Here is a 27851-nt window from a genome sequence, read left to right as displayed (position 1 = left end):
CTATGTAAGGCCAGTCGCTTCGGCCGCGGCGGCGGCAGGAGCTTGCGAACCTGTTCAGTCAGCTGGCCGTCCCCAAGACCCTTGCTCGGTCGCATTGTGGGGATCCGCCGCGCAGGCGCGCAGGCTCGCCACGCTCCGCCCCCGCGCGCCGCCGCGTCCTCCGACCCCCGGCCGCGGGCCGCGCGCCGCGCGCCGGCAGCTGAAGGCAGCATGCAGGACTACGACGAAGTGACCGCCTTCCTAGGCGAGTGGGGGCCCTTTCAGCGCCTCATCTTCTTCCTGCTCAGCGCCAGCATCATCCCCAACGGCTTCAATGGCCTGTCGTCCGTGTTCTTTACGGCCACCCCGGAACACCACTGCCGGGTGCCGGACACCGCGAACCTGAGCAGCGCGTGGCGCAACCACAGTGTCCCCATGCGGCTGCAGGACGGCCGCGAGGTGCCTCAGAGCTGCCGCCGCTACCGACTCGCTATGATGGTCAACTTCTCGGAGCTCGGGCTGGAGCCGGGGCGCGATGTGGACCTGGAGCAGCTGGAGCAGGAGGGCTGCCTGGATGGCTGGGAGTTCAGCCAGGACATCTACCTGTCCACCATCGTCACCGAGGTGGGTACCAGCTCCGCGCCCAGGGCCTGAGACCTAGACGTAGGCAGGACCTTCACTGTCTTTAAAGTCGCGCAGTCCACCCGCCAAGGTGCGTGCTGGCTACTGTCACTCCCTCGCCGCGGACTCACTACATACTGGTGATGGACACCCTCCAGCCAGGTGGCTCGGGAGCCCTTGTCGTGGTGACTTCCAGAGAGATCGTGGCCATCGCAGCACGGTTGTCAGTCTTGCCACCCCTCCTTGTTAGCTACCTTGGAGAGGAAGCCAAGAAGGCCCTAGCAATTCCTTGTAAATACTCATTTACTTTCCCCATAAAAAGTCAAAGTCATTCCCCATAAAAAATTGTTTACTTTTTACTCATGGTCAGTTATCATTAGTCTTTTAGGATTCTGTGCATCTGAAGATCCATTTGGAGTGACTTCTTGACCTGGAATGTTTTAGGGTATTCTAAGGAAATGTCTTTAGCCAGATTTAGTTAAAGCATACAGCCTTAGTTCATCGGAAGCAGGGGGAAAACCTTTCTCATTCCCCAGCCCCTTGGATTTTCCTTTTGGGTGGCCTTTTCTATCCCTGGTGACCTTGTAATTATTAAAGCTGGATGTATGATGTGGTATTTATGGATGCATGCGGTTCTGCTTTGCATCTTACTCCAGCTCTGGCACTCTGACTCTGTGTAGTCTCAGCAAAACTGAGCAAGCAGGACATTAAAAAGAGCACTTCTGGAAAGACTCTCGGGTGCCCAGGTTCACTGTGTGTCAGGAACAGGGGTTTGAGGAGTAGGGAAGGCTTCTTGGAGAAGGAGGATTGTCGATGAGTCTGGGGTGTATAGCTCAACAGAGACAAAGTCTAGAACAGTAAGACACAACCTGGCATAAGGTCAGGATTCACAGGGAAGAGGCTGAAGGGAATGGTCCATAGTTCCTGTTATGGCATCAAACCCTACTGGAGCCTCAAGGAGGCTTACATGGGTTCTGGAGACTGTGTGTGTATGTTGCTTCTGGGGGTTGTCACCCTTCAAGGTAGTCTGAGTGCTGCCGCAACAAACGTGTGTGTGTGTGTTGTTTTTTGTATATTTGGACATTTGATGTCCCCAGCATCTGTGCCTCCTTACTCCACATGTGTGTAGTAGGAGTGTGAGAAGAGCCCCACTGGGATCTCAGCGAGTGACAGCATTCCGGTGTCCTCAGGCACTGCTGCGTGAGAGAAGAGGCGCTGGTTGGAGGTAGTTGACTGTGATCTGTGGCCGAAGCGTGCACGGAGTATTAAAACTTACAGTCATCACAAATCCTCTATCCCAGCCTCCCGAGCGAGTCTGTCACCCTCCTGGAAGCCAGTGAGCATTGTGAAAGTAGAGGCTGTCCCTCAGATTGCAGGCAAAGACCACGGAGGGGAAGCCATACTCCATGACCTAGAAGTCCCTGCAAATTCTGCATCTGGCTGCCTGCGGAAGGAGAAGGCAGTGAAGTCAGGAGCAGCTCGTGGCATTTCTTAAGACTTTGCCCTAACCCCTATGTTTCTGGCTTACTCTAATCATTTGCTCTTTCTTTGCTGTCCCCATCCTGCCTTTGGATGAGAGCAGTGATGGCATTGATGAGCTCCCAAAGGCAGACTGTTCCAGAAGGGTCCTTGAGCTATGTTGCTACCAATATCAGCCTTTCCTTTTGTATATTTAGGCTGTTTCTTTAGCTGTCTAAACAGTTTCGTAAGAGCTCTGTGCCCTTTCACCTACTTCCAGGTTGTCAGTCTTTGCAGGGAGGCAAGATTAATACATTACTTAGCTCTTTGTTTGAGGATGCTGGTATGCCAGACTTTTAGGTTCAAGGCTGCTCATTCTCTTCTGGTGAACAGTCACTGTTGGAAGCTGTTACATTAACATTCTGATGGCTCCATTTTTCTAAGGCCCGTTTTCTTTCAATCGGACCTGCCCGGCTGACCACTGCAGCTAGTCCTGTGCCTGTTAAATGACTTCAAGCCCGCCCTCTGCCCCACATCATGCCTAGAGGTATTTGTAAGTACACTGGTATGGAATTCCTATTCATGGTTTTCAGCAGAAGATGAAAACCCCCGGTTTCCTGTTTGATTTTTTTTTCTTTGTGGAGTTGAGTGCACACAGAGTACTAAACTTTGTGGTGTACTTATATCTTGCAAGTCCTGACATTGATGCTGGTTGCAGATGGAGTACTCAGGAGCATTTTTGTTGAATGGATTAATGAATATTTTGAAATCTTCTCCACCGTGGGAGAACTGAAGAAGAAGAGGAACTCAGGGATGGTCAAAAAGCATTAAGTGGAATATTTCAAAGTAAATGTAACCCCCCACTCCAGAGACTGGGGCTTGTGCCCGTGTGGATCTGCAACAAGGTGTTGGGATTGGCAGAAAGAAGGGGACACTGTTTATGAGGTGAAAGAGGTTGTTCTCCCATGTTTCTGGAATAGGTGGTTCATGAGCTTCTAGGCTGAACCCTTCTGTAGCCCTTCCGCCACCCCAGGGGTGCGGGGGCATCAGCCACTCCACTATGCAGTGGCGCTCCAATCCCTGAGTGTTCCTTGGCCCAGCGCTGCCTCCTTCTCTGGGAACATGGGTGATTTTCAGGCTGCCTGGGTCACCTGCTTTTTGGTGTTGCCATAACACAGCCTGTGGCTGTAGAGTTTTCCTTTGGAAATGTCTAGCTACTCCAGCACTCATGAGTTAGGGTCTCTTCAGCCAAAAATCCAGCAGTTCTCTGTGTCCCGTTTTCCTCTGCTTCCCAGAAGCCCCCTGCCCTGGCCCTTGGCAACACTCTTACTCACTCCCTGTTGTCCTGGAAAGCCTCTTTTTCTCGACCAGCTTTTCCATCAGCCTTATCTCGTAAGTGCGTAGTCTTAGAAAATAGGAGAGCACCCACTGTTATCTCCGCATCCACCCAAAGAAAAAGCTGCATCAACTGGGGAGGCAGGCCCTGGGCTGACCAAAGGGGTGGGGAGACCAAAAAGACCTGGAGCCAGGGCCTCACTGCTCTGCCTTTCTGACTCCCCTCACTCTAGGGAAGTGCGGACCCTTTTCCCTGCCCCTGCAGCTCATGGCAAATCCCTGAGGGCCCCTGTGTACATACAGTCACAGCAGACCCATCTGACCATGAGCGGTCAGATTGAGACTCTAGCTAGCTGAGAACCAACACCCTGGGTCAAAGTTCTGACAGTGGACCCAGAGAAGGGATGAGGGAGAAAGGAAAATAATCTGTTCTTGAGAATGAAGTTCAGGGTTCATCTGGGCTTTGGGCAGCCAAGCCCAAGGACGAAACCCAAGGGATAGTATGGTTTGGAAGGTTAACAGTCCTTTATCCATCGAGTCACTCACTCACCTAGGTATCAAACAGGTACTGAGTCTCTCCGCTGCAGGGCTCTGCCAGGCTTTTAGAGGATGTGGTCGCAAATTGTTCTCCTTGCCCTGACAGCCTTGGGTCAAGGATTCACCGTTAACTGCAACAGGAGGCAGGATGAAACGTGTGTAGGACTGCATGGCCTTCAGTAACAGGTAGTGCTTACCAGTGTGTTTGACCACTGATGCGGTCAGGCTGGGTACATCTTAGGAAAGAGCTTCTGCCCTGTGGGCACAGGCTCTCTCACTTTTTTCTCCCAGTCAACTCACAGGTAAGAACATTTAGTCCCAGGGAACTACATCATCTCTGTACTTCCCATAACTGAGAAGTAGCACCAACTACACTCTGCGTTCAAGAGACACAGTTCTCTTTCTTTTTAAAAATTTAAACAGCTTTATTGAGGTATAAATTACATAAAACAAACTGTGCCTAACTAAAGTATGTAATTTAAAAAGCTTTATATATATAAGCTATCTCCAAGAAGCCATCACCGCTAGAAAGGCACATTTCTAACCAGGAAGGGTAGCAAGCCTAGGCCCTTTGCCAGGGTTACTTTCAGATTTTTTTTTTTTTTTTTTTGCTCCTGCTTTTATAGCTCACCCAGCTGAGGGGTAATGATGCTAGACTCATGACATAAATCTTAAACCTACACATTTAGTTCTAAGGTTAATACCTATTATCATCAGCCAATACAGTTCATCCTTCATACCAGGTGGCGTCTTCAGTGAGCTGATCTGTACCTGCCTTAGTCACGGCTGCCAAGCCAGGAACTCAGTATAGAAATACTAGATTCCTTTTGCTGTAAAGACAGCAAACCTTGGGTCATAACCTGGACTCTATGGGCTTCTCATCCCACCCCTCCTTAGGGGAGTCAGGCCAAGTCCTAGAGCCCGCTGCAGTCCATCTGGTGGTTGCCAGGTGGGTGGGTTGGGCTGGCTGGGTGGAACCCAGTCTGTGCTTGCCCTTCTGTTCATTTGTTGAAACCTAGTCCCTTTCCTGACCCTATATACAGGCCCCTTGTGGCCAGTAGGAAGGAACTGCTAACCCTTGCTTGCTTTTGGAGGGCCCAGAGCCAGGCCATGAGGATTGTTAAGACATGTCGGTAGTAGATGGAGAGCCCAGTTACTTCAGGTAGTTACACACTTGCCCAGAGTAAGGACACTGAACCAAGTGGAGGGGCTGAGGCTGCTGGAGCCGGAGAGATGCTCTGGGGATCCACTTGATGAGCACTTCAGTCACCTTATCTCCTACAGAGCATTGTTTGACCTAGTTTCAGGTAACATCTGGCCTTGCCAGTCGAGAAGCCCCTAGAAGCCTATACTGGGAGTCCCGACATGAGGTGGGGGTTTAGAGGTGCCACTCCAGAACTCATTGAAAATGCCCCTCTGGACTTCTAGTCTGGCTCAGCTGTATCAGACCCCAGCTCTCATGAGAGACCTATTGAGAAGCAGCTAATGACTCTATTCAGTCTTTTTTAAAATCTCTGTCACTACAAAAGTAGTGCCTGCTAGCTGGGAATAGATCCCATCATATTCAGTTGTGACCATAACCATAATCTAACACCCAGAGGCTGGCACGCCCTCACCGAGTCCCTCAGCTCTAACTCCCTGCCACTCCTATTCTGACTTCAGCAGCCGTGTCTGGATGGCAGCTGCCCTAGGAGCACACACCCTCCTAGAAGGAAGATGGTATCTGGGTGCTGGCACCACTGAGACTGCAGAGATGAGAAGGCTGCCATTGCCTGAACCTTTGGGCCTTAGTGCTCCTTGCTTGTCCCCTGCTAGTCTGGGCTTCCTCTAGACTCAAGAGTTGGTGACCCCCAACTCTTCCCTGGAGTGGGGATCACCACCCATTCTCAGTCCATCCAAGGCACAGGCTTGCTCCAGAGTGGAGAGCTAGCTTGCGGCTGAGTGAGCCTTATCATCTTCTGCAGGGGTTCTTGATCCATCCTGCTGCTGCTGCTAAATCGCTTCAGTCGTGTCCGACTCTGTGCGACCCCATAGACGGCAGCCCACCAGGCTCCGCCGTCCCTGGGATTCTCCAGGCAAGAACACTGGAGTGGGTTGCCATTTCCTTCTTCAGTGCATGAAAGTGAAAAGTGAAAGTGAAGTCGCTCAGTCGTGTCCGATTCTTAGTGACCCCATGGACTGCAGCCTACCAGGCTCCTCCATCCATGGTATTTTCCAGGCAAGAGTACTGGAGTGGAGTGCCATTGCCTTCTCCGATCCATCCTGAGGGCTGCCCTTCTACCCATTCTGAGGTGCCTGGAGGCTTTCTGCATGCCCTGCCCAGCAGGGCTGAGAAGCAGACTTGTTTTTCCCTCTGACCTTGACCTGGAAGAGATGCTTTCTTCTTGGAAGCCGTGTACTTCCCCAGGAGCCAACAGGATCCATGGAGGGCAGGCATGCAGCCTGTCACCAGGCAAGCAAGGGGCTGAATTCCCTGGAAGGTGGCCTTCTTGGTTATTACAGAGTACCATCTCTCTGTTTGGGGAAACATTTTTCTGGGAACCAGCAAGCTTCCTATTTTGGTTTCTCATCCTTCTCTTGGCCCTTGTTAGGCTGGAGCAATCTCATGTGTGAGTGTTCAGTGCTTCCCTGTGCCCGCAGATCTCTTCCCATGCCAACTGTGGGTGAAACTCTACACCAGGTTCCGGGAACCAAGCACTGCAACCTGTTCCCACCCCCAGTCACTGTTTCATAAATGGGGAGATTAAGGCACGATGGGCTTGGGTAGCTAGTTAACAGAGTAGGAGCTACAACCCAGCTTCTTGGCTCCCAGCTCAGTGCTCTTGGCTGTACTCGGGCCTTATGTTGGCACAGCATCAGGGATACCAGCTCTAACTGTCAGCAGGAGCCAGGAGTCATTGGCCCAGAGTCAGGACCTGAGCAGAGCTGAAGGAACAGATCCAGAAGGTGCATACTAGGCCTTCTGGCTGCATCTCCTTGCTGGATGCCCTGACCCTTGGAGCTGCAGAGCCCTGCTCCGGAACCACTCATATGCCATCCGTGCCAATGGCCTGGACCCCACTGAGAGGTTGCCTGCTCTACTCACAGTCCCAGCCTCAGCCCAGATCCTTAGAAGTGACCATGTGAAGCCTCGCCCTTCCTCTTTGGTTGGCATGTGGGCAGAGTACCTGCTCCCTGCCTGTCTCCCCTCCTGAAACTGATAACAAAACAATGAGGCTAAAAGCTATGAAAAACAAGATGGCCAGTCTCCCCATTGAGGGGAAACCTGTGCCATGCCTTGCTGCCCAGTGGGCTGTCACCTGCCTTAGTGAGCTCACACACCCTTGCGGTCATGTAAACAAAGCATGCAAGGATATGGGATGTTCTGATTTCATTTTCCAAGAAGCTGAACATTTAAAGCACTTTGAAAAAGAAGTAATACATCCTTCTCTCCTCTTTCAGTGGAACCTGGTGTGTGAGGACGACTGGAAGGCCCCGCTCACAATCTCCTTGTTTTTCGTGGGTGTGCTGATGGGCTCCTTCATTTCGGGGCAGCTCTCAGACAGGTAAGGTGGGTATCTGTCTCCTGCAGCTGCTGGGGCCCCCAGCATAGAGCCAGGTAGTATCCTCTCAGCCTGGGCTGTGTGTTTGAAAAGAGGGAAGGCACATCAATACTATAGACTCCATTCCAAGTAAGGAGAGTCAGCAGCCTCCTCTCACTGATGCTTGCTGAGCAAAGCAACCTCAGCTGAGTGTATCCATGATCCAGTTGACCAGGAAATATGCCTTGATTCACTTCTGTGGCTCCTGGCTGGCCTTCCCTAGGTAAGCATAACCCTTTGGTGTCTTCACACATTAGGAGAGGGAGACACCACACACAAGCACATGAGCTGTATTGTAGATCTTCAGTTCAGTTCAGTTCAGTCGCTCAGTCATGTCTGACTCTTTGTGACCCCATGAACCACAGCACACCAGGCCTCCCTGTCCATCACCAACTCCTGGAGTCCACCCAAACCTATGTCCATTGAGTCAGTGATGCCACCCAACCATCTCATCCTCTGTCGTCCCCTTCTCCTCCTGCCCTCAATCTTTCCCAGCATCAGGGTCTTTTCAAATGAGTCAGCTCTTCATATCAGGTGGCCAAAGTATGGGAGTTTCAGCTTCAACATCAGTCCTTCCAATGAACACCCAAGACTGATCTCCTTTAGGATGGACTGGTTGGATCTCCTTGCAGTCCAAGGGACTCTCAAGAGTCTTCTCCAACACCACAGTTCAAAAGCATCAATTCTTCAGCACTCAGCTTTCTTTATAGTCCAACTCTCACATCCATACATGACTACTGGAAAAACCATAGCCTTGGCTAGACTTAGGGCGTTCCATAGACAGTTGCCTCTGTGTTCCCAAAAACCATCACTCTTTCCTCAAGGTAAGAGGAGGTCTCACTAGCCAATGGCAGTGTGATGGGCAGAACTCTTATGCTCACAGGGCTGATTCCCTTTAGCTAACAGGCTTGTGGTTATCGTACTTCACAGCAATCAGGAAGTGTGCTGTTTCAACCCATAAGCAGGTGATTTGTATAATTCCAGGGCTCTTGACTCAAGGTCTGGGGCTTAGGGAGTTCATCTCCGCTGGAGATTACCTACAAAATTTTAGAGGTTGTATGCGAGCATTTTTCTGGAGAAAGTTCCAGAGTTACCACAATATTCACAGAGGGGTTTATGATACTGTGTCTTTTTATCTCAGGACTTCAGGGTCTGTGAGAGAAGCCTGTGGCAAGGAGAATAGCCTTCAGCAAGCTCCTTGGCCACACCGGATCACCCAGTGGAGAGGAGTCCCAGCATCCTCCCAGCAGGGGGAGTCTCTCATAGAGAGGTTCAAGCTGAGGATGTCGTCCTGCTTTGAGCACACAGCCATCGTACCCTGTAGCTTTCATGCAGAGGGATGTTCGGGCATATTGCATCTATGGATTAATATCTTTACCTGAGGAGTCTTTCCTCATAAGAAATATGTGTGTTTTTCACTAGATTTGTCTTTTCCAGTGTGTCATCTAGTGATTTTTGAAAGGGACAAATTCCCACAGTCACCTGTAAGTATTAAAGAGTTCAGTAGGCCGTGACCACTGACTGTTGATTCTAGATGAGCCTGAGAAACTTGCTCCTTTAGGGGAAAGGCCTTTGCTTCCCCAGACTCTTAACCTAGCAGCAAGTATCAGTTAGTTACTTACATTTATTTAACAAGCATAGAGGATCTGAGAATTCCTTGGTAATCCAGTGGTTAGGACTCTGTGCTGTCATTCCCAAGCTCACAAGTTCAGTTCCTACTGAGGGCGGGGAACTAATATATCTCAACATTTACATACTTAAATACATATTTTAATGAAACTTTTTTTTCCTGTTTATCCTTTATAAATACACTTAGAGCATAGCAGTATTTACTGAAGGTGAATATACACTTACTATATGACTCAGCTACCCCACCCAAGAGAACTCTTAACCTATAGCAAGCATCAGTTAGTTACTTACATTTACTTAATAAACACAGAGCATCTGAGAATTCCCCAGTGGTTAGGACTCTGCACTTTCATTGCCGAGGTCACAGGTTCAGTTCCTAGTCGGGGCAGGGAACTAAGATCCCATAAGCTGCACAGCACAAAGTAAATGAATAAATAGATAAATACATACATACATACGGAGCTTCTAATATGTGCCGTTCACTCTTACAAGTACTGTACAAATAAACAACAAATAATTTGATCTTTGTAACCCTATGATACAGGAAGTATTATTCTTTTCATTTTACAGATGGGAAAAATGAAGCCCAGAGGGATTAAATGACTTGCCCAGAGTCACACAGCTGGCAAGTGGCAGAGCTAGGATTAGGGCCCAGAGAGTCCTGATCCTGTTTCCTGTGAACTACCGTTCCAGGTGCCCACTCTTCTAGAACTTGCCTTCTAACAAGGCAGAATGTACTAAACAACGAATTGAGGGAAGTACTTATTACCCTTTGTGATGGTAGGTGATACAGAGAAGTACAAGGTACTCAGAGAGGGTATGACAGAGGAGGCCTGAGATGATGAACCATGTGCTAGGGGTTGAAAAATGAGTAGGCATTAGCCAGCTAAAGGGCTGGAGAGAGGAAAGAGTGTTCTGTGCAGGAAAGCTGAGAGTGCTTAAGCCTAGACTCAAGAAAAGGCATGGTATACCGCAGGAGCTTGGAGACAGTGCTCTGGAGTGGTGTGGAGAGTGGAATAGAGACACCACAGTGAGGCAGGCTGAGTCCCAAGCAGAAGAGCAGCCGGGCTTAGCAGGTGACAGGAGTCTGGGCTTTCAGCACGTAGCAGGGTGGAGCTTTTGAGAGTGTGACATCATCAGCTTTGCATTTTTTAAAAAGTTGTTTGATAACTTGGTGGAGAAAGGATTGAAAGGAAGCAAGAGGGATGGCAGAAAGACCAAGTGAGAGGTTATCACAATAATTTATACAGGAAATGAAGGTGACTTGGACTAGGCTGAAGGCAGTAGACACGGAGAGGAGTGGAAGGAGGTAGAACCGACAGGGCTTAGCTCTGTGTGCACAGGAAGTGAGGGGAGGGAGACTCCTGGCCTGCACAACTGTGCAGGTGGTGATGCGCTTCCCAAAGACAAAGCCCTGTGGAAGAGGACAAAGTTTGTAGGAGAAGGTACTGAGTTCCATTTGAACATACTTAATTCAGGGTGACTATGAGACTTCGGGTCTCATAGGAGTAATTGAGTATGGAGTTGGATGTATGGATAGGGTGCTTCATGAGAGGTTTGGGCTAGAGAAACGCATTTGGGAATTGTCAGTTCACAGAACCCTCATCAAAGCCCGGAAAGTGGATGGGAACAGTGTAGAGTGAGAGGAGGGCATGCCGTGGACTGAGCTTAGAGGGCCTCCTGGAGCGGAAGTGGGAGTTCCTCCTCACAGGGTGGGGTGGCAGCTGAGACTCAGAGTAATTACCTTGATGTGAAAAACTAGGAGGAAGTACCCTAGTTTCAGAGTTGAAACCCAGTGCATTTCTCTGGTCAGCTGTGTCATAGAATAGATAGATCACTGTGGGTCAGCTTTGGAGCCTGATGACCACGTAACACCATGATGATCTGAGGAAAGTGTTCAAGTTTCAAAAGGTCTGCTCCCAAGGAAACAATAGAAACAAAGTTAGTGACTGTGTTGAAGACTACCTTATTCTTCAGAAGGGCTAGTACAGTGCTTCTCAAACCTTTAAAAAAAATTTTTTTGCTAGCAGACGTCTTCTTTTAAGTAGGATCCTTTAAGTCCAGTAAATGAAATAGCCAAAAATGTGGCTGTTCTGGCTGTGGCACCTGCCTTCAGCTCCTTGTACCACCCAAGCTTGTCTGCACCCTGTTGGGCGGCCCCAGGGCTCTCGGGGTGGACAGATTTCTCCTAAGTGAGCCAGGTCAAAAACCTTAGCCTAACAGATTGCCTTAGAGCAGTGCATTCATGCCGTCCAGTGTTGTCTGTGATATCAACAGTAACTTTTTATATAGGACTCCTTTCAGGAATATGAATAAGCCTAAAAGTCAAGAGCAATAACGTAATCCTGGGTTGCCAAAGCATTTTATCTGATGTCACTGAGTTACCTTTAAGTGCAGAATTATAAGGGAGGCACAACCCTAGGGAAGAAGTAGCTGATATTTTTATTTTTGTGGACATGTGTATGTTTAACCTTGTGTTGACAGATTTTAAAAGTGAGCCTTTCTTGCAAATCAAAACTACAGTGACAAGTATCACCTCATACCAGTCAGAAGGCCATCATTAAAAAGTCTACAAATAACAAATGCTGGGAAAGGGAAAAAAAAAAATGCTGGAGGGGGTGTGGAGAAAAGGGAACCCTCCTACGTTGTTGCTAGGAATGTAAGTTGATGCAGACACTGTGGAGAACAGTGTGGAGGTTTCTCAGAAAGCTAAAAATAGAACTACCACATGACCAACAATCCCACTCCTGGACAAAACCGTAATTCAAAAAGGTACGTACACCCCTGTATTCACAGTAGCACTGTTCACGATAGCAGAGACATGGAAACAACCTAAATGGTCATCGACAGGCGAAAGAATAAAGACGATGTGGCGCATCTGTACAATGGAATTCTACTCAGCCATAAAAAAAGAATGAGACAAATGCCATTTGCAGCATCGTGGATGAAACTAGATACTATCATATTAAATGACAAGTCAGAAAGGAAAGACAAATACCATACAATATCACTTATATGCGGAATCTAAAATATGACACAAGCAAGCCTGTCTACAAAACAGTAACAGACTTACAGACAGAGAGAGCAAAGTCGTGGTCGCCAAGGGAGAGGGAGGTGGGAGTTTGCGGTTGGTAGATGCAAACTATTATGTTTTGAATGGATAAACAACAATATCCTATTGAATACCGTATAGCACAAGAAACTATATCCAATCTCCTGGGATAAACCGTAATGGAAAAGAAGAGGAAAAAAGAATGTCTGTATGTGTATAATTGAGTCACTTTGCTGTACAGCAGAAATTAGCCCAACATTGTAAACTGGCTATACTTCAATTTAGAAAAATAAAGGAAAAAAAAATGTTAGTGGCTGTCAGAGAATATAGCTGATTTTTATTTTCTTCTCTGTGCTTTTCTGTATTTTACAAATGTGCTGTGTACACATAAATATAATATCAAAGAATAAAAATAGACAAATGTTTCTTTTAAAAAATGACTCTTTTGAGCCCCAAACCCAGATTGCCAAGGATTGTTGCAGTGGAAGGGCTCCCTGAGTTGTCCTCTTCACTACTCTCCAGGGAGCCCTTGGGAGGGGAGAGCAGGGTAGGGAGGCCCCACCCCTTGGTTGGCGTGCAGGGCGCTATTGTTCCGAACAATGCAGGGGAGTCTCCTTTTAGGCCAGGGTTGCTCGGCACTGTTGACATTTTGCCCCAGAGACTGCTTTGTTGTGGGAGACTATCGTGGGTATTTTCAGATGTCCAAAACATCTCTGGCCTCTATTTACTAGATGCCAGTATCATCAAAAACAACAAACCCCTGTTGTAATGGGGAGAAGCACCAAACTCTACCGTGGCTGAAGGCCTTGTGCACTGGCCCCCTGGCACCCTCAGCAGTCTCCTCCTGACCAGCTGCCCCTCGCATGCATTCGTCTTGCCCCTCCAACCACAGTTGTACGTGCTCTTCTCATAGTCACAGCAAAACATTCCCAGACCCCCATCCCCATGCCACGGCCTTCCTTGACCACACAGGTGACCTCCTCAGGGTGTCTGGTTTACATTATTACACTGGTTCCTTGTGCCTTGCCTTCACATTGCCTATCAGAAATAAATAAAAGATGTTATCATAGTATTAATGTTGACTTCCCCCACTGTACTGTATCATCAAAAGCTTGGTCACTCTCCCCTACCCCCTCTTGTCAACAACTACTTTACGTTTGGGTCTGATCTTGGTGCCCCATCTTCAGGGAGACCTCCCCTGAATGCCCAAGTCCCCAGCCTCTACCTGCAGTCAGGATAGGTTCCTTCGTTGGGTCCCTTGTGGGTCAGGATGCTGATCCTTCAGCGCTCTTGTTTCACTGTGTGATCGTACATTGAGCAGAGTGATTAAAATATGATGACTGTCTGTCTCTACTACACACTATAAGCTCCTTGAGGGCAGAATCCATGTCTTTTTTTCTTATTCAAATACATTTATAGTGACTAGTATATAATAGATGTTCAAATAAATATTCATTGAATGAAAATGGGTGTCTGCTAGCCCTGGCCAGACTCAAGCTGAATCTGCTAGGTTGAATGAACTAGGTTGACTTGTTCCTACTTGTTGTAGCACTGTCTTTGAAACCAAACAAATCCAAAAAACAACGTTTAAAAAATTTTAAATTGAACATAGATATAGAAAACCACACAGAACAAGTGAGGTTTAATGAATTATTCCAGGGAAATAACCATATAAATATCAAGTCAAGAAATAGAACTTTGCTGGCCACCAGGAAGCCCCACTCATCTGTCCCATCCCAAGGACAATAGCCTCCCTCACCTATCAGTAAACACTAGCCTGACTTATAATAATCACTTCCCTGTGGGTTTTTGGTAGTTTTATCATCCAAATGTGCATCCTTAAACACAAGTTTAGTCTTGCTCACTTAAAAATTTTTATATGTCTGTTAGTCTGCTTTAACCTAGGGGTTCTCCATCCTTTTCTTTGCCTGGGCTATTCTACTTGTAGAATTTCCCAGTCTGAATTTTGCTGAGGGTATACTTACAGTGCAATTGAACATATTGCTTTTTCCTCTGCATTTCTTGCAAATTGCAGCTAGATCCAGAGACTTCATCAGATTCAGCCCCTTTGGCAAGACTGTAGGAGTTATACAGTGTTCAAGTGTCTCTTTTTATGATGTTAGCAGTCATTGAAACATGATACTCGTATCTGTTCATTCACTGGAAGTCATAAAAGGATGATGTTCTAATTGTATCACTTTAGTTTCATTTAATAGTTGGAATACTTTTATGAAATGAATCTTTCCCTTATCTGTTACTGGTTACTGTTCATATAGTTTACATAGAAAAGTCAGGACAAATGTCTTCCCCTTTATTTAAACAGTTTTCATCTATAATGAATTCTTTCTCCATTATCCTCCAAAGTAAACCAACTCTTGAAAAATATTAATTATGAATGTATAAACTTAAGTATAATGAGTGTGTTTCAGTCCCTTGTGATCATTGTGTTAACTCTGGCACTACCTCTTGGGCAACGCCGGTGCCCAGGCTGTGCATTAGTAACAGCCTAGGGACCGAGTGACCAGGACGGCCCCCTCACCAAGTGCCCTGGCAGCACTGTCTGCAGCCCCTCCCTGAATGACCCCGGGGAAAGCCCCCGCTTCGGGGGGCCCGTTCATGCTGCCTTCTCCCAGCTGGTTCTCTGTCACTCTCCTTTCCTTCCCAGGTTTGGTCGGAAGAACGTGCTGTTTGTGACGATGGGCATGCAGACAGGCTTCAGCTTCCTGCAGATCTTCTCGAAGAACTTTGAGATGTTTACCGTGCTGTTTTTCCTTGTAGGCATGGGCCAGATCTCCAACTATGTGGCAGCATTTGTCCTGGGTATGGCCATCAGTTTGGAGTTGAGTACTTGATTCTGTTTCACCATCATCCCACCACCCACTTTCTTGGGACAGCTGTGATGTCCCTTTGGGGAGGTGGTCTCTGGCAGTGCCAACCAGGGATCCTTGGTGGACCCAATTAGTAGGCATGGAAGCTGAGTCCTCCAAGTGCCCACCCAGCCTCGCGTCCCCAGCAGCACGATAGCCTAACTGCTGATTTCCAGTTCTTCTCTGGCCCCCGACCTGTGGCACCTTGGTCTCATTAGTACTTGATGGCCATTTTGCTAGAATTCACCTGAACATCTTCTGTTAAAAATAGGGCCTGCCATTTCCCAGGGCTGGGGTAGCTAAGGAAAGAGGAAGGCATGACATGAGAAGCAAGGGCCATGATTGGCAGGCTCACCAGGGAAGAAAACTGCCTCTTCTGAAACGCACAGTGGCTAGTGAAATTGACTGGCAAGAATGAATTGAGGGACTTCTTGGAGGTCCAGTGGTTAAGACTTTGCCTTCCAATGCAGGGGGTCAGAGTTCAATTCCTGGTTGTGAAGCTAAGATGTCACATGCCTATGGGCCAAAAAAAAAAAAAAAAACCCAAAACATAAAACAGAAGCAGTGTTGTAAAAAATTCAATAAAGACTTTAAAAATGGTCCACGTTTGTTTAAACATCTTTTTTAAAAAAGAATGAATTGATAGGGGTGGGCTTTAGTCATGAGACCTTCAGGGTTTTAATTCATAATCCACAGTGCAGGGCTTTGGCCTGCTCTCACTGAGAAGCTGCCAGTTTCACTGTTTGGAGGACTCTAACTCTAGCTTTTGGGTCATTAGGTTCCTTGGTTTGATCGTTGAAAGGATTGTTTGTTTCTCTTCACATTTAATAGAAAAAAAATTTTTTTAAGTGCAATAGCCCATGTGGCTATAATAGCAAAATTGCCTTCAATGAACCCTTCCTCAGTGAAGATTTAAATTTGAGGCCCCACATGGCATCTTTAGCATAGGGTTTCAGAAAGTGATGACAGTGTCAGGAGAGAACCCTGAGGTACCCGCAGCAAGTGGTCAGAATCCTGTCCCTCCCAAAGGCTTGGAAACTTTGAGATAATTCTTCCTGATCCCTTATCTGTATGTTGAAAATTACACAAAAGAAGATGAATAAGGAAATGACCAGAATTAAAATACTAACCTGACTCCTCCCTTGTTTTGAACAGGAACAGAAATTCTTGGCAAGTCAGTTCGTATTATATTCTCTACGTTAGGCGTGTGCATATTTTATGCGTTTGGCTACATGCTGCTGCCACTGTTTGCTTACTTCATCAGAGACTGGCGGATGCTGCTGCTGGCGCTGACGGTGCCGGGGGTGCTCTGTGCAGCGCTGTGGTGGTGAGTGTGCCCTGTGCCTGGTGGTACCCACTAGCAGGGTGTCTTCTGTCTGGCTTTCACTAGGGGGCAGCAGCAACCCACACATCCTAAGTTCTTTCAGAATGTTTTTCCATCCACAGAAAAGCCAAAAACAAAACAACTTCAGGAAATCAACAGACTTGTTCTCAGCCCTGTGCTGCGTTGATCGGAGTGTAGACAGAGGAAAAAGCAGTAACTGCGAGATGATAGTCTAGCATGACCTCCAGGAAGCTGTCAGACCGCAGGACAAGACAGCTGAGGCCCTGGCTCTGGTTGCGTGTTGCTACAGCCTCATGCCACAGAACTGAGAGAAGAAGGAGCACATTGTGAGTGAGAGTCCTCCAGGTAGCAGGATGGAGGAAGCCAGGCTCCATCTTAGCCTCCAAGATAGAGCTGGACAAGCAGAGAGGAGGCTATTCCATACTAAGAGAGAGAATGCAGCTGAGGCGGGAACCCCACTTTGCACATAGGGATGGCGAGGTCCCTGGCCCACGTGGATGTGAGAACATTGCAGAGCACAGTGGGAGAAGGGACAGATGAGTCCTGGTTAGGACCCAAGGGCAGAGGCCAGCTGGTGAGGTAGAAAATAAGGTCCACAAAGTCTCAGAACGCCCAAGTGCCTTATAGACAGTCAAGTGGAAAAATCAAGGAGGGAGGGATGACGATAAACTAGAGGCTGTCAGAGGTCAGTGCAAAAGCTTCTGTGGATGCCAGGAACAAGCAGGGGAGTACAGCAAGGTGAGGTGTGTTCCCCGGCCCCAGCTCAGCCCATGACAGAAGCCAGGCTGCAGGAACCCATGTTGTGCCTGTCTACTTAGTGTCCAGCAGGTGGCACCACCACTCCTCAGAAATGGGAAGTGGCCAGCCAGGGAGGAATCCCACCCATGAGGGTGTGTCGGTGCCTGTAAATTCTGTGTACTCCAGTGTAATCAGAGGCTCACACTTACTGGCTGCAGCACAGTGCATCTCTTGGCTTCTGGCTTGGAAGTATCAAACATTCCTCAAACCTCGCTCTGGTTCTGAAACCCCATTTCCTACCTCCACGTGTGCTCCACCTGGTCTGAGGGACAGAAGGCTCAGTGAGACTGCTTCTTGTACTTCCAGGTTCATCCCTGAGTCCCCCCGATGGCTCATCTCTCAGGGACGATTTCAGGAGGCAGAGGTGATCATCCGTAGGGCTGCCAAAACCAATGGGATCATTGCACCTTCAACCATCTTTGACTCCAGTGAGGTGAGCGCTGTGCAGGGGCTGCTGGGAGGGTCCCGGTGACCACAATTTTAGGGCAGCATCACACAGCCCCGAAGCCCTCCCTTTACATAGCAGCCCAGCCCTCTCCATGCCTAAGCCCCAGCTGATCCCAAGGCAGGTCCTGTTAAAATTCAGAAGTTGAGAAGGTGCCAGCTGCCTCAATTCCTTTACCTTCCCTGTGGATTTTAGATTTTCATACTTTGTATAAATCTTCTCTTTTAGGTGATCATACAGTTGAACCATTACTTTTCATAATAAAAACTCTTTATGTGTAATAGGTCTTCCATGAAGTTGGCATTCTGGAAAATCATTGTTTCTTATACCTTGGCAGTTTCTAATTAAAAAAAAAATGCACTGCCTAAAATATGAAACAAAAATAGATTTGGAGTTAAAACTGTCTTGTCTCCTTCCGCCTACCAATGGGGAGTGGTTGAATATCGTCCTAGAGCCAGGTCCTTTTTGACATCCACCCTCCCCCAACCTCACACCTTTCTGCAAACCCTGTTCTCCCGTGCAGTGAGTAATTTCCTGGCTCTGCCTGATTCCTGGATCTTGCTTCTCTTTGCTGTTCTTTCTGTTTCCACCCTGTCTGTAACAAGCAGTTTTCCTCAGTCCCGTGGCTCCCAGAAGAGCTTAGACTTTGTCATTGTTGGCTGATGGGATTCTGGAGTGTGTCTCTTCTCTGACAAAGACGAGGGCCTGGCTGTGAGAAGAGCCAGCAGGCGCATATTGCTGTGTGCAAAGGCACGTTCAAGCCAGTCTGACTTCCGATGCAGAGTTCAGGGTTGGGAAAGAGAGACCAGTTACTAGAGGTGGCAAAGAAGCCACTGGCCACTGACAGCCCTGCCAGCCTCACAGTTAAGAAGTGGCCCAGCACTAGCTCCCACTCAGGATGTCCTAGAAAGGACTCGGTCAGAGTTCAGTAAGGGGTAGATGGCAGGGAAGGCTTCTGAGTGAGGTAGCCTTGGGAGCTTTGCAGAGGTCAGTCTGGTGAACCCATGAATCCACTGGCATTTTTATAGAAATGAGGCTATTTCAGGGGATCAGTTAGGTCAAAAGTTGACCTTTTGTTGAACTGCTAACTCAGGAAAAACAGACTCCAAAGCTGGGTTTGCTTAAGAAAGCAACATCAGTGTGTTTAGACGTGTGGTTTATTAATGTCCTTGGCCGTGCCAAATTTCATAGGAAGTTACACTGGGTGAAGCCAAGGTCAATTTTCCTGTTTTTCTATCTGAAATTTTTTTCCTTGGAAGTAGACCAGTAACTACATGGTTGGAGGACCAAAAAACATTAATTCTTTAAAAAATATCATATCAATAAACTACACAGCCAGTTTCTCTCTGACCCAGAGGGCTGGGAGCCAGGCTTGGGAAGGAATGCTTAGAGGCCTCCCTGGAATGTGGCCAGTGACAGGGTTCGGGGTGGTGCTCAGAGAGAGCAATCAGCTTAGGCCTCCTCCTTGGCTGCATTGTGTTACAGGCTGGTCACTTACTTTTATTCCTCTTTCTTGTTCACAAATTTGTTATCGACAAGGCTTGGTGAAGCCTTCTACAGCCCAAGACACAGCCTCTATACCTACTTTTCTTTTCAAGCAAGAAACACGAACCACTCCCCAAGTCAGAGACACAGAAAGCTAAGATGCCAGAGTTTCGATGTTCTGGGGTCTCTAAGTCTCCAACACTCTCTCCCTCCCATACCCTTGCCCTGTTGTCCGCAGCTACAAGACCTAAGCTCCAAGAAGCAGCAGTCCCACAGCATCCTGGATCTGATCCGAACCCGGAACATCCGGATGATCACCGTCATGTCCATAATTCTGTGGTGCGTAAGTGAGACCTACCCGGGGCCTCCAGACGCAGCTTCTGGCAGTAGCTCTCACGCTTCACATTTGCAGACATGTCTCAGACCAGAATTGAAAGCCTGTGTCATCAGAAAGTGGCACAGATGTGCCTTGCAATAAAGAAGTGGGCGTGTCCTGGTTCTTAACGGAATCTCAGAACAGGACTACGAAAACTGTTGTGGGGGCTCTTGAGGAAGATACAGGGTCTTTGGGGATCCCTCCGGGCCATAAGGTGAAGAGTTGCTCATGTTGGGGCCCTAGTTGAGTTGTTCCTGTCGACAGTGCATCAGACGGTGATGCAGGAGGACTGGTGAGGGCTTTAAGAAGTTCTAAGTGAAGGCTCCACCGGTTACAGAGGCTGCTATGTACATTCCGGAAATGTGGAAGCAGGACGTCTTCCCTCTGGAATGTTTGGAGACTGTCCTGGAGGCAGAGCCATGGCCGGCATGTCCTCTTCAAGTTCCCTCTCACATGGCATCTCCCCAAGTGTGTCAGGCAGGGATTTGTGACTTATCAGAAAGAAGGAACACATCTGAGTGCCTAGAGAGTGTTTGCTCGGTGGCCAGACACTTGGGATTACAGGTGACTACCTGAGCCTGCAGTAGGGGAGGAAGGCAGGCTCCATTTCAGAGTCCTTGTTGCTGGAGTCAACAAGCCTTGGCAGCCTGCTGGGTTGCTCCCTGGGGGGTACTGTGAGTCACTCATTTCCAAGGAATGGCCCGGGATCCCTCGGGGCAGCATACGCCCCTGAGTCGGCCTTGGACAAAGCCAACCTTCAGCCTGCGCCACAGACTTGCCAGCCTGCAGTGAGTCACCCGTCCTGAGGTTCACCCGGGCTCTCCGCCTGCTCTGGATTTCCCAGGGACTCCTGTATGAGCCCTCTTCCCTGATTATAGTGGCTGTGGCTTCAACCTGCAGATGAGTTAGAAAGAATCTGATTCATGTTGGTCTGGTTTGCCAAAAAGTGCTGACCGTCAACAGAGGGAATGTCTGCTGGAGACAGGCACTCAGATGGCCCACTGGGAGCTCCCTTTCCTCCTCACAAGTCTGGGGGGGTGAGGATCAACTGCTTCTGACCAGTCTCTTGGCTCATCGCCCCAAAGGGTCTGCCAGGGATCTTTCTCTAAATGTTTGACCAGTGAGTGTTCCTTATTTTATGTTATGTCACCAACCTTACCATACCCCACTTAATAGCTGCCTCTTTACTCATTCCTGAGCTCCTTCTGCAGTTGCTGGATCTGGGAGGTTCAGAGAGTAGGGAGGTAGGCTTTTGTGAGTGCTTCAGCTTAGGATTCCTGGGGGGCTCAGTGGTAAAGAATCTACCTGCCAGTGCAGAAGACGCAGGAGAAGAAGAAGACGCAGAAGACTGGTTCAATCCCTGGATCAGGAAGTTCCCCTGGAGGAGGGCATGGCAACCCATTCTAGTATTCTTGCCTGGAGAATCCCATGGACAGAGGAGCCTGGTGGGCTACAGTCCCTGGAGTCACAAAGAGTCAGACACTGCTGAGCACACACAGCTTAGAATTTGTAAAGTCAAAAGGCCTGTTGACAGGTTGTTGGGTCTTGGTTTTTTTTCCAACACAGGAAATCTGTCTGAATTATATGTCTTTGCTGGGACACTTTGGAATACTTTGAAAGTGCTCTGACTCAAAAGGTACCCTGGTCTGGGGGAAGTTATCTTTGTTTCTAAGAAGCAGGACTCAAGGTTAAATCTGCTACCCTCCTGGTGAGGATAGTTTTGAATTTCCTGCAGTAATGATATTTTAAAAGTCGCCCAGGTAGGGAGACACCTGGATGCTGCTTCTCCAGCTTTCCTCGGCACTCTGTTTCAGGCTGACCATATCAGTGGGCTACTTCGGGCTCTCCCTGGACACCCCTAACTTGCATGGGGACGTCTATTTGAACTGCTTCCTTTCGGCCGTGGTTGAAGTCCCAGCGTACGTGTTGGCCTGGCTGCTGCTGCGGCACCTGCCCCGTCGATACTCCATGGCCACCGCCCTCTTCCTAGGTGGCAGCGTTCTTCTCTTTGTGCAGCTCGTGCCCCCAGGTAGGTCCCATACGTGTCTGCGGTCTGAGATATCCACTGAGTCACTCAGTTTCTACGACTGTCTCACCCAATTAGTAAAGAGCATGAAGTGATGCCGTTAGAGCTTGCTTGCATATCTGTGTTCTCGTCCAACAAATCAGGAGAAAGTATCTCTTGGGACCAGACAGTCATCATGGGCTGGCTTTGGGGGCAGGAAGGACAGCAGCCATGTGGGGCTGGCAGCTGATGGTACTCTTCTACCCAAGTTAATGTGTGCGTGTTTGTTTTTGCAGAGTGAGGGGGAGGGAAGAGAGCCATCCCTGTGTTTTTGCAACCTGGCCCTGTCTTTGTCATTTATTCATTCAATAAGCAGCTGCGCAGTGTTAACTGTGGGAGAGGCACTGTGCTTGGGGCTAACGAGCAGAAGTAAACTAGTTGGGCAGGGCCCCAGGTCTTCCTGGAGCTCACGTTCCAGTTGGGAAGACAGACAGTGAACAAGTAAATAAAATGCTTAGTATAGTACAGACAGTGTTACCTTTTATAATGACAATGAAGGACATTGGAGAGCTGGTTTATATAGAGTGGTCATAGACAGTGTCCCTGAAGAGGGGACAGTTGAGTAGCAACAGATGAAATGATGGAGAAACCCACGAAAAAGTCTAGAAGCAGAACATTTCAGGCCAAAAAAAAAAAAAGCAAAGGCCAGGACCCTGAGGAGGAATGAGCCTGGACTGTTTGGTAAGAGGTGAGGGGAGGGAAATGGGAGGGTCCGTCCACAGCACGGTTCTCACAGGCCAGCTGCAGGAGTTTATTTGTAAAACCTTCTTTGTATCCTCCAGAAGGGTGTGAGGTCTTTGAAAACTCACAAAACGGTTTATGGACCCTCATGTCCATGGTGGTACCCTGAGTTGTTATGGATCGGGGGACCTCTGGGTCCCTGGGGCTGGCAACACTCTGCATAGTGTGGCTGGGAGCCCAGGGGTGTATGTGGAGGCTCATACCGGAGCTCAGGGAGACCCGCAGGGTACTCGCAGCATCTCCTCATTGGCACAGCAAGCAGGGGAGATCAGAGGGTCATTCCTGAAGGTCTGCTGGTCTATGAAGTGTTGAGTAGAGTGAAAGTGTGAAGTGAGTTACGATTGAACTTCCCATTTATACACAAATCCTTAGCTAATTCCACAGTGCTGGCAGCATGAGGTTCCATGTCTTTAGTGACTTTGTGATTGGGGAGCAAGTTTCCTTTGGATTATCAAGGGGCTCACTCTGGTGGTCTCTAGGCTGAGGAGAAGAGTATGTCCTCACACAGCTGCCGGTCCCAGCGTCCTCTCAGTAAGCAACTTGGAGGGACATAAGTGCCTTATCCCACAATAGGAAGTTATAGAAACTTCCCTCCCCATCCCTTCCCAGAAAGAAAGGGAGAAAATATGTCTGTTTCAGGCAAAAAAAAAAAAAAAAAACCCACTCTCAGCAGCAGTATACCTTGGGTTGTTGCCTCTTCCTACTGGCCTCCCTTTGCCTCTCCAGAGCTGTATTACTTGGCTACAGTCCTGGTGATGGTGGGTAAGTTTGGAGTCACAGCCGCCTTTTCCATGGTCTACGTGTACACGGCCGAGCTGTACCCCACAGTGGTCAGGAACATGGGCGTGGGAGTCAGCTCCACAGCGTCCCGCCTGGGCAGCATCCTGTCTCCCTACTTCGTTTACCTTGGTAAGTCCCTTGGGGCAGAGCACACACGGGAGGGTTGGGGTGGAAGCACTGATTGGCTGTAATGTGGGCTGGGGACTGCTCAACAGGAAAACAAGTGTACACACAGCCAAGACTGGATCTGTGCCTGGAGAAGGTTCCTATGGAGGTGCACTGTGGTGGAAGCACTCCTGTGGAAAACAACCTGTAGACAAGCTAGAAATGGACAAGAGCGGAGGGTTTTGTGCCTGTGTTAGCCTTCCTAGGCCTTCCGTCAGAGAACGTAATTCCCCAGTCCTAAGAAATTGCAGTGTGTTTGGGGAGCCAGTGTACTTAATTGGGGAAATCCCTTCTTGGAATTTAAAAGGAATAGGAATAGGGAGTTTAAAAGGAATAGGAAGGGAAAGATGTCCACTGAAAAGATCTGATGAACAGAGAACCTCTGTAACGTGAAGCACTCAACGCAGCAGTTCTACACTGTGCAAAGATCTGCGTTATGGCATTTTACGTGACAGGGCCCCAGTTTTATCTTTCTCAGAATTATTTCTTCACAGCAGCTGCAGTCCCCCTGCATATTCCTAGCTGACACATCTCTGGGGAGGGGTGGCCCCACCTTGGGAGCACTTTGTGAATATGCTGCAAAGATCTGACAAGCAGAAACACCTCCTGACCTGGCCTGAAGACAAATTGAGTGGGTTGTGACACGTCTGGAGAGGTGGAGTTATTCCTGTCCCTAGATAAGTACCTCAAGTTCCTTGGAAACCCAGCATTAAGAAATAGGAATGGAGGGACTTCCCTGGTGGCCCAGTGGTTAAGACTCTGCAATTCCACTGTAGAGGGCGTGGGTTCAATCCCTGGTCGGGGAACTGAGATCCCGCGTGCCACAGGGTGTAGCCAAAGAAGAAAGGAAATACAAATAGAAATGGCCCAGCCCCATCTTTCCAGTCTACACCCTTCCCCGCACCAAGGTACTGCTGGTTTGTGCCAACTCTGGGTTCTGTGACCTGCCTAGGTGCCACATCCCAATATGGCAACTCAGACTGGGAGATGCCGAGGCTGAGAAGCCAGGTGATACCCATTAGAGTCCCAGGGACATGAAAGGAGGGGGAGAGACCACGTCTAAGCACCCCCAGCTTGGGACTCTGTCTGCTTCGCCACAGGTGCCTACGACCGCTTCCTGCCCTACATTCTCATGGGGAGTCTGACCATCCTGACAGCCATCCTCACCTTGTTCCTCCCAGAGACCTTCGGCACTCCACTCCCAGACACCATTGACCAGATGCTAAGGGTCAAAGGGTAAGGAGGCCTCCTTCTTCACAAAGTTAATGCGCCTGGCAGAGAGTTCCCCACGAACTCAGAAATGCCATGGACTAGTTTAGCCGTAAGAGGATCAGACGTGGCCAGGTGCTTACCGCCTGTTCTTTCTGGCTGGACCCAGACCACCAGGTCATCACTCACCTCTCCACAGCAACAGCAACTCTGGGATAGTACAGAGACAAGGAGAAACCTTTCAGAATCTGCTGTATGATTTTTTTTCCCCCTTTAGTGAGATAACCTCAGCTATGGCAGTGGCGGGGGTGAGGTTTGTTTTGAGACTGGTAGATAATCTTTCTAAGATTTGTTACTAACTTTTGTTTGACTTGTCTTTATAGAATAAAATACAGGCAAACTCCAAGCCACACAAGGATGTTAAAGGATGGTGAAGAAAGCCCCACAGTCCTTAAAAGCACATCCTTCTAACACAACCTCCAGTGAGAAAGTGAAGAGGAAAGACTGTCTTGTCAGAAGTGGCTTGTGCAGACACTGGTCCTTCAGTGGCAAAGGTCTTTGCTATTGATTCTATGGATTCCGTGTCTGCCTTGCTCGTGGATGGACACCCAAACTCAGCTGCTTATGGTCCTAGACACTACCTTTCTCCAGGGACTCTGGCTACTGACAGACAACTTTGGATAAATCCTAACCATTACAATGATGGACTTGGCACTTCCTAAGAAGTTAACCACTAACTGGAACCAGTAGGATTTGGAAAAAATAGAGAGGCATTTGCTAAATTTACATTTTAATTTCAGACTACCTAAAAAGGCCTCTGATAGACCTGAAGGTCTAAGTCCTCCCCTCCCCAACCCCCACCCCACGAAACATGTTTTCCCCGTTTCCCTCTAATGGTGCCCTTTAGAGGAAGAGAAGTAATTTCACAGGAAGTTTGATTTCTCATACTTTCTCAGATACAAAGGATATTGTTGCTTCCCCAGGGCAGGAGAACACAGGTCTGGGGAAATCTAGAAGAATTTAATATGGAGGAAACTGAGCAAATACAGAACACAGACAAGTGTGTTGACTTACGAGCACTTGGACCACTCCGAGTGGCTACTGGGTAGACGTGTTTACATCTGATCAAAGCACTGGGCTTGTCTGGGCCCACAAGAGATGCGTCACTGAAGCTACTATACTTGTTTTCCACTGCTGTGTGAGTCAGGTCTCCTAGCTACTATGGTCTCTGACGTATGGTTTGAAGGAAGTAAGTCAGTGAGAGAGACAAGCAAACTTGTCTCTTCTCCCAAAACTATAATGTGGATTTTGATTGATTGTGTTTTGTTCGTTGTTTGTTTGTTGTTATGTCTTTTTTCTCCTTAAGTTATTTGCCCTTCAGAATAGACGTAGGAAAGGCTGGTTCCTCAGCCTCCTGGTTTTGTCTTTTGTTTCGTGGTTTGTTCGTTTCAACCCAGAATCACTCTGGCAATGTTTTGCAGTTGCCACCTCTGCAAGGCCTCACCAGCCTTAGCTATACTAGCACTTCTCTGAGTGCCAAAAATGATGTCATTGTGTGTGTTCCTTTTGTGATACTTAATCATGGGAAAAAATTACAAAGAAGAAAGTTAAGTTGTGCTCACGGTCTTTCAGAGTTGCTCACTTCAGTGGTTTAACACTGGGAGATACTCTGTGTTCAATGTAAAATTGTCTTCTCTTTTCTGAATATGTTACCATGGTACTCCTAGAGCATATGCTTCACCTGGTTTAAAAAAAAAAAAAAAGTATTTTTGTGAAAGCTACTGAAGTGCCTTGGGAAATGAAGATGTTTTAATAAATGATTTTTTAAAATAATAACTGCCCACAAATTTTATTTTCAGTCTGGTAAGTCATACCACACCTTCACGTGACTTTTCTCTGTGTCAGCTTGGACTAATTCTAACAGAAGTTTATAATTAGTCTCTAAAGCTAAGATTTAATCCCCATGTACTAGAGACCCTCGCTCTGTTGACTATGGACTCAGCCAGAATTCTTGCACAAATGTCTTAACTTGGGTTCCCCTGCAAGTGGAGCGTAAGACCAGCGCCTCTGTGCAGTTGTGTGTGTGTGTGTGCTCAGTTGCTCAGTCATGTCCAGCTCTTTGAAATTCTCCAGGCAAGAATACTGTAGTGGGTTGCCATTCCCTTCTGGGTATCTTCTGGACTCAGGGATTGAACCCAGGTCTCCTGCATTGTAGGCAGATTCTTTACCACAGGGAAGCCCATAGAAATACGAAAGACAGAGCAAAGGAAGTGGAGGAATAATTCAGATATTAAAAATAATAAGTTTTCTACCACAGATCAAAGTGAAAACAGGAGTGTACCCTGTAATATTTTCCTATTCTTGGCAAACAGTTCCTGCCTCCAGACTTCCCTAAACACTCTCCTAAATTCCAGAAGCCTAGTATTTGCCAAAGAGAATTAGTCTGCTTAACACCTAGAATAATGATGGTGAACATGTTGGGCAGAGGATCTTCTCTGTCAGGTGGTAAGTAGCACAAGAAATCTTTCTCCTGGGTGTTTGTCACTTAACTTATTTTCCTAAAGGACTTGTAAAATATTTATTTTAATTGGAGGCTAATTACAATATTGTAGTAGGTTTTGCCATACATTGACATGAATCAGCCATGAGTGTTCATGTGTTCCCCACCTAAAGGACTTTTTAAGGTGACAGAAAGAGGCATAATGCAATTCAGAACTAACAATACCTTATGTTGTGTGCCATTGCTATAAAAGCACTTTGGAAAAATACATCTATGTTTTCATTTGATTCTCATAAAAGTCTTATGAGATTGAAAAAAGATGCCCAGGATGACACATCAGAGGTTTCTCAGCAGAAAATAGCTACCTGGAGTCTCAGGCAGACCCACCCCAGAAGGTCTCACTTTGGGAAGAAGGGGCCTCATTTTAAGCACTTCTCTAGTGGCTCAGAGGATAAAGCATCTGCCTGCAATGCGGGAGACCTGGGTTCGATTCCTGGGTCTGGAAGATCCCCTCGAGAAGGAAATGGCAACCCACTCCAGTATTCTTGCCTGGAGAATCCCATGGACGGAGGAGCTTGGTGGGCTACAGTCCACAGGGTCGCGAAGAGTCCGACAGGACTGAGCAACTTCACTTTCACTTTCTTTTCATTTCAAGCACAGGTGTGCAAGAGGCTGCCAGAGACATTGGGACATCATCTCTCTGCTGGACCAGCAAGAAAGCAACAGCCAAGAACCAAGAACCAGACTGATTCTTCACCCCAGGAGTCTCATATGAGAAACTCTTTTCATGGATGCGTAGGGAAGGTGTGGAAATACACCTTATACATCAAGGAGAGTTTGCTGAATGCATGCAGCGGTATCAGTATTTCCCAGGCTGATCTAC

General features: G+C 47.9%; 1 protein-coding gene across 1 annotated transcript; it reads left to right on the top strand.

The window, feature by feature from the left end:
- On the top strand, positions 1–26299 carry SLC22A5 (solute carrier family 22 member 5). The gene is made up of 10 exons (XM_070374008.1): positions 1–603; positions 7372–7475; positions 14858–15012; positions 16215–16386; positions 17509–17635; positions 19371–19471; positions 21323–21537; positions 23041–23223; positions 24360–24495; positions 24852–26299. Exons 1-10 carry the CDS (start codon positions 211–213, stop codon positions 24937–24939), a joined length of 1674 nt encoding a protein of 557 aa, XP_070230109.1. The 5' UTR covers positions 1–210; the 3' UTR covers positions 24940–26299.
- Positions 26300–27851: the final 1552 nt, after the last annotated feature.

Source organism: Bos mutus, chromosome 7 (assembly GCF_027580195.1).
Source record: "Bos mutus isolate GX-2022 chromosome 7, NWIPB_WYAK_1.1, whole genome shotgun sequence".
Classification (NCBI taxonomy): domain Eukaryota; kingdom Metazoa; phylum Chordata; class Mammalia; order Artiodactyla; family Bovidae; genus Bos; species Bos mutus.
Note: the sequence above shows the minus strand (reverse complement) of the source record. Positions and strands in the feature narration are given on the sequence as shown.